The sequence below is a fragment of the Coloeus monedula genome, assembly GCF_965178545.1.
Source record: "Coloeus monedula genome assembly, chromosome: 16".
In the NCBI taxonomy this organism is placed as follows: Eukaryota; Metazoa; Chordata; class Aves; order Passeriformes; family Corvidae; genus Coloeus; species Coloeus monedula.
The window spans coordinates 8,697,460-8,703,764 of NC_138796.1; the positions used below are offsets into that span (position 1 = coordinate 8,697,460).

Sequence of the window (6,305 nt, forward strand, 5' to 3'; positions counted from 1 at the left end):
TTGGAGCACCCTGGGATAGTGGAAGATGTCCCTACCCATGGCAGGGGGTGGCACTGGATGGTCCAGTTTCTTAGGGGTCCCTTCCCACTTGAACCAGTCTGAGATTCTGGGAGAGCAGCATCAACTGTTTCCCAGGGTGCTGCCCCTCGGCAGCTCAAACAGGCACAGAGGCCCCAGGGCTGAGCACAGGTGCCACACTCTGGGTCTCTGCATGGCAGGAACCACATCCTGAATCTTGGCAGAACCCCCTAAAACTGCACCATCAACAGCAACGAAAAACCCAGGAAAAAACCCCAAGCTTTGAACCAAGGCTTGGCAGTGATAACGAGCTTTGATATCCCTGGGGGCCGGCCCAACAGCTTTTATGACCCCTTTTTTTTCTTAGCAATGCAAATCCGATCTGTATTTAGAGCCTCCCATCCAGAGCTGCCTCTTCAAACAGTCACGGGGAACCTGGCAGCCTCCTGGGGTCCCTGTCCCTGCACTGGGAGCCCTGGGCCCTGCACATCCAGGCTCTGCCTTCCAGCACCCCCAGCTGTGCCCCTGGCGTGGCTCCCCGGGCCCTGCCGTGCTCCAGCTGCCCATGGCTGGTGCCGGGCGCGGTCCCTGCCCAGTGCAGGACATGATGGACATCGAGGTCAAGCCCAAGCCCCCGCGGCCGCACTGGTACGAGCGCCACGTCCAGCCCTGCGTGGCCGAGCTGCTGGGCAGTGCCCTCTTCATCTTCATTGGCTGCCTGTCCGTGGTGGAGGACCTGGGGGGCACGGGGCGGCTGCAGCCCGCCCTGGCACATGGGCTTGCCCTGGGGGTCACCGTCGCCGTCCTGGGGGACATCAGGTAAGGGACACCAGCGCCTGGCGCTGCACATGCTCGTGCCTGGACAGGGGAGATGCCCAGGGCGCGCACTCGCTGCCTTCAGGCTCTTCCCTGCCCAGATCCCAGTGCCTGCAGCACCCCTGCCTTGCCATGGAGCCCCTGACTGGCAGCATGGCCAACTGGGGGGTGATGGTGCCATTTGTGGTGGCATCTTTGGTGGCACCTGTAATACTGTGGGTTTGAGGGTGTTCGCCTGGCTTTGGATTGCCATGTTTCAATGTTCAGCCCTTTTAATGAAAATGATCAAGCTGAAACAGGAACATTCTCTTCTGGGAGTTGGAACTACGAGATACTTAAGGGCCCTTCCAACCCAAACCATTCTATGATTTTATGATTCTCTGGGAAGCTGAGACGATTCCTTTCACAAGGATGTCAGAGCAAAACATTTTAACCCAACAGTCTCCTCCTCTGAGTATTTTCAGGTGAAAAAAAAAGCGGTTTCAATTACTCAAAAGCAACATTTAGACAAATGTGCTCATTGAAAAAGATGTTTGGTGCTAAGATGTAGATTTATCCCCAAAGAAGAAGTTGGAACAGTCCCTGGGGAGTTTCATTCCCTTCCCTTGTGTCGGCTCCACACAGCCCAGGGATGGGATTGCTCCAGGCTGTCCCGGGTGGCTTGGCCAGGATCATGGACAAGCCCCAGAGTCCAGAGCAATGGGACTGATAATTTATCAGTGCCTGATTAGGAGGGAAAATGACCCAAGCTGAGGTTTGTGTGGTGGGGACTCCTGACCCGTGGTGCCTGTGCCCAGTCCCTCTTCACCCCAAATCCTGGAATGGTGAAACCAGGGGAGCAGGACAAGGGAATTTATGGTGAGGGGCTGCAGAGGGGTCCTGGGGGTCCCCTATTTGTTCTGAAGCCAGGAGGAACCAGATCAGGATCCTGCACAGGGGGATATTTTAGCCTAAAATCAGATTCACACAGAATCCTGAAATGGTTTGGATTAGAAAGGACCTTAAATCCCACCAAGTCCCACCCCCTGCCCTGTCCCAGGGTGCTCCAAGCCCCATCCAGCCTGGCTTTGGACACTTCCAGGGATCCAGGAGCAGCCCCAGCTTCTCTGGGCAACCTGTGCCAGGCCCTCCCCACCCTCGAAGGGAAGGATGTGTCCACAGAGGCTGGAGAGGAGCCGTGCTTGGGAGGGGTTCTCCAGCCAGGCTGCTCCCCCAGGTGGGATTTGTCTGCAGCCAGGTCCTCTCTCAGCCCCCAGGCTCCCTCTAAACCCAGCGTGTTCGCAGTGAAGCCCTGTCCAGCCGAGGCATCATCCCTGAACAACACAACCTCCTGCTCTCCTGGTTGGGCTTAATCCCAGCTAAGGAGCAAGATGTGGTTATCGTTCCCAGACTCTCTGACTCATCACCAGCAATTATCAGGCTGATCAGTTATGAAACCTGTTCATTAGCCTGTGTCTCATGGTAATCAGTTTTAATTAGAGGGTCTCTGCGTCTGTCTTGCTTGTGCTTTTCGAGGTGAAGGATTCAGGTCTGCTACTGAGGGCCCAGCACAACAGGCCTGCTCTGGTCCCTGCCTCCCTGGGGGCTCTGTGTCCTGCCAGGCTGGGTGCCAGCCCCACCAGTGCATTCCTGCAGCTCTGCAAGAACTCTTCTGCCCACACCTGCCCTGGCAGTGCTGCAGCAGTTCCTGGAAGCACCTGGGGGGGCCTCAGGGATACATCCCCAAGTCCTGTCCCTCAAACTGCCCCTGCCAGCGCTGCAGGAGGGGCTGGGTGTCCAGCCTGGTGTTGCTGCTGCTGCTGTGAAGAAGTGACTGCAGAGAGAGGAAACAGCTGGATCCTGCTCTCCTGGAGCATGGAAGGACTGGAAAGCATCTGTGGTTCCAGGCCATGGCGAGCCCCTAGGAGGGAACCCCACGCTGGGGGTGAACCCCCTGCTGATGCTCCTCTCTCCTTGGCAGCGGAGGCCACTTCAACCCCGCCGTGTCCCTGGGCGTGTGGCTGGTCGGGGGGCTCAACATGACCATGCTCATCCCTTACTGGCTCTCCCAGCTCTGTGGAGGGATGATCGGAGCTGGCCTGGCAAAGGTACGGACCCGGGGGGGTCTCTCCACCCAGGGCTGGGGCACAGGGACTGCCCCTGCTCTGCCAGAGCTGCCCTGGCCTCCCCAGCCTGCTGCGGCCCCGGGCTCTGGGGCCAGGCTGATTAACCAAAGCTGCCCTCCAGAGGTTTGCTGTGCCACACGCATGAGGCACAGAAGGACTCTCGGTGCCTCTGCAGCACTGCCATGTTCACACACACAGTTCCCCTGCACTCGTTCCCCCAGCACGGCACCCTAAGGGCCATTCAGGTTCGGTGCTGCCCATTCCCAGCACTGCCAGCACCGTGTGCTTTGGCCACCACGACCCCCTGGGCAACCCGGGGAGTCTCACCCCGGCCGGGACCGGTGCCTGGTCATTATTCCAGGAGATGCCGAGAGCCTTCTCTAACGAGTTTGTGTTTGCCAGGCACTTGGGGCCGGCTTTCCTCCCGCAAGTGCTGAATTTAGCTCCTCTTTAACCCGCCCGCCGCCCACGCTGCCCCGACAGTGAGCCCATCTGCTGGCACAGGCCACAGTCTGGAGCGTGGTGGGCACCGACGGCTCTCCCCGCAGGCTGTGGCACCGAGCGAGCACTTCGGGAACGCCAGCGGAGGAGCCTTCGGCGGCATCACGGCTGACGAGCAGATCCCCGGTGTCCTCGTGGGTGAGATTGTCATGAGCTCCTTCCTGCTCCTGGTGGTCTGCATGGGAGCCATCAACGGCAGGACCAGGACCCCGCTGGCCCCGTTCTGCATCGGCCTCACCATCACCGCCAACATCCTGGCAGGGTGAGCTCACCGTCCCCTCTGCCCGTGTCCCCGTGGGACAGACAGTGCCACACAGCGCCGTCACTCCAGGGGCTGCTGTCCCCAGGAGGAGCTCAGGATGGGACCATCGGCTGTGGGATGGAGCTGGTGCTCTGAGCACCCAACATTGGGGCACCCCAAATCCCACCCCAACCAGCTGCACCCTGCACCAGGGAGGACACAGCGCCTGGGTCCTGAGTGGAATGGAATGGGGTGGGATGGGACAGGCTGGGATGGGACCTGCCCTCCTGCAGCACAGCACAGGCCCTGCAAGCTGAGCACACCAGGAGGGCCATCAAATGAGCCCAGGAGGTGCTCTGGCAGTTTTGGGAGAGCTGATGGGCTGGTTGCAGGAGCAGCCTGGGCTCAGCCTGGAGCAGGAGCAGCCGCAGGCTCATCCCGGCACGTGGCACCGGAGCCGGTGCAGCCGCCCCGAGCACCCGCCGTGGGTGATAAACCCCGGCCCTGCCCGGGCTGTGTTTGCCATGGGAAACCCTGAGCAAACAGCAGGGGCTTGTATCCCTTGTGCTCCCGTGGCTGCTGCAAGCTCTGCCAAGCTCAGCCTGGCTCCGGTGCCACCGTGATGGGATAACGAGCACATGCAATTAGGAATTAACATGGAGCTGATGGAGTGTTGGGTTAAAGTAGTGCCCACCCACTCTGGCAGGACCCCGGGCCGTGTTTACACACGGCACAAACCCCTCAGCAAATATTTACCCCTTTAACCTGTAATTGCTCCCGTCCCTCCTGCCCCGCTCCTGTGTGTGACCTGTGTGTGGCATGGAGCCTTCCTTGTGTAAAGCCTGGTTCCTGGTGTGCCCCAGAATAAGTCAGCACTGGTGCCTCCACCCCAGGCTGGGTTTGCCCCAGGAACTCGCCAACCTGTGAATGAAGGCCAGTGCTGGTCAGCAGCTGCTGTTGGGGCCAGGCTGGTCTGAGCTGCTGTGGGAAACCAACCCCCATGGAAAACCATCCTCATCACCAAGCAGCCATGCCAGGATGTGGGCCAGGGTGGTCCAAGCCCACTGCCCACCAGAGCCCTGGGAAGGAGCCCTGGGAGGGGGATGCTGCTGCCCCCACCCCCCTCATTGCCCCATCCCAGCACTGAGGGGATGCTCCTGTGTCCCACTACGATGACACAGCCACTCTGTTCCCCTTCCAGGGGTGGCGTGTCAGGAGCCTGCATGAACCCAGCCCGAGCCTTTGGGCCAGCTCTGGTGGCAAACTGCTGGGACTACCACTGGGTGTACTGGGTAGGGCCCATGGTGGCTGCCCTCCTCGTCGGGGTGCTGGTGAGGTACGTGACACCCACGGTGACACTGGGAGTGGGACCCTGCTGGCTGACCCTCCCTTTGCCCCCTGTGCTGCTGCTCTCCTCCATCAGGCAAGACTCCAAGCAGATGCTTTTGCAGAGAGGTGTCCAAGGGCTGGAGACTCCTTTCCTTTCTCATTCCCATGAGGACAGGATGAGAGCAAAGATCCAGCCTGTGTCCACATGTGCCTTTGCTTCATCCTTGTCTCATGTGGTGAATCAGCCTCAGGCTGGTGCTGGGCTGGTGCTGTCCCCATGTCCTTGTTGCATCCTTGCCATGGCAGGAATGCTGACCCTGATTTTCTGTCTCTTTTACCTCCCCAAAGGCTCCTGATGGGTGACCAGGCCACCCGCCTGCTCCTGAAGTGACACCAGCTGCCCCTGCTCCTTCCTCTTCATCCTGCCCCCCTTGGCATCTCCCTGGCACCTGTGGGCCGGTCATGGTTCCCCTGCTGCTGGAGGAAGGATGGAAACTTCCCAGCCAAACCACGGTCCCCAGGGCTCTGCCAGCCCCTGCCATGACATTGGCCCACTGGGAGCATCTCATGACCAGCACCGGTGTCCGGGGTGCCCCAGGCTCCTCTGGCACTGCCCATGCACAGCATCCAACCCCCCAGAGCAGTTCCCAGGCATCCACAGAGCCAGGGAGCCCTGTGCCCTCTGCGTGGGCACCACTGCCCCCCACTCAAATTGGCCAGGACAATGCCAAGCAGCTCCCGCCCCATGGATGCTGCCACAGAGGGTGACGGGAGAAGGGAGCTTTGGGGACAGTTCTGTGTCTGGCCCTTACAAACATCAGGAGGACAAGGAGGTGAGGCACTCAGCCAGATGCCAGCGTGGGTCATCCTTCCCTGCCAGAGGAGGAATGCTGCAGGCCGGGGGTGAAGGGGGGGCTGCTTGGCAGAGGGGGTGCTGCCAGAGGCAGGAGAGTGAGCGGAAGGAGAGGATGGAGCTGTGTGGGCAGGGGGAGAGGAGCCAGCGCAGCAGCTTTGCGTCAGCCCGGCATCCATCCCCTCCGGCAGCGCTGCCCTGACTCATCCAAACCTCACCTGCGGGGATTCATAGGGACCGTCCCCCCACGCCCGGGGGCTGGGCTGGCACACGGGTGTCACTGCGAGCACTCCCAGTCCCAGACAGGAACCCCTGGGTTAAGTTATTCCGAATTTTGCGAAATTTTAACTTGGGAAATGCCTGTTGCTTTCCCAGGTCCCCCAGCAGCGTGTCTCAGAGGTGCCCCTGGGGCAGGGGCTGTGCTGGGAGAGCTGTGTCCCCA

At 60.5% G+C, this 6,305-nt stretch overlaps 1 protein-coding gene across 1 annotated transcript; it reads left to right on the forward strand.

Annotated features, from left to right (window-relative positions):
* Positions 1–625: 625 nt before the first annotated feature.
* On the forward strand, positions 626–5,401 carry AQP8 (aquaporin 8; the record flags this gene model as incomplete). The annotated part of the gene is made up of 5 exons (XM_082292106.1): positions 626–837; positions 2,795–2,921; positions 3,488–3,702; positions 4,883–5,017; positions 5,359–5,401. 5 exons carry the CDS (start codon positions 626–628, stop codon positions 5,399–5,401), a joined length of 732 nt encoding a protein of 243 aa, XP_082148232.1.
* Positions 5,402–6,305: the final 904 nt, after the last annotated feature.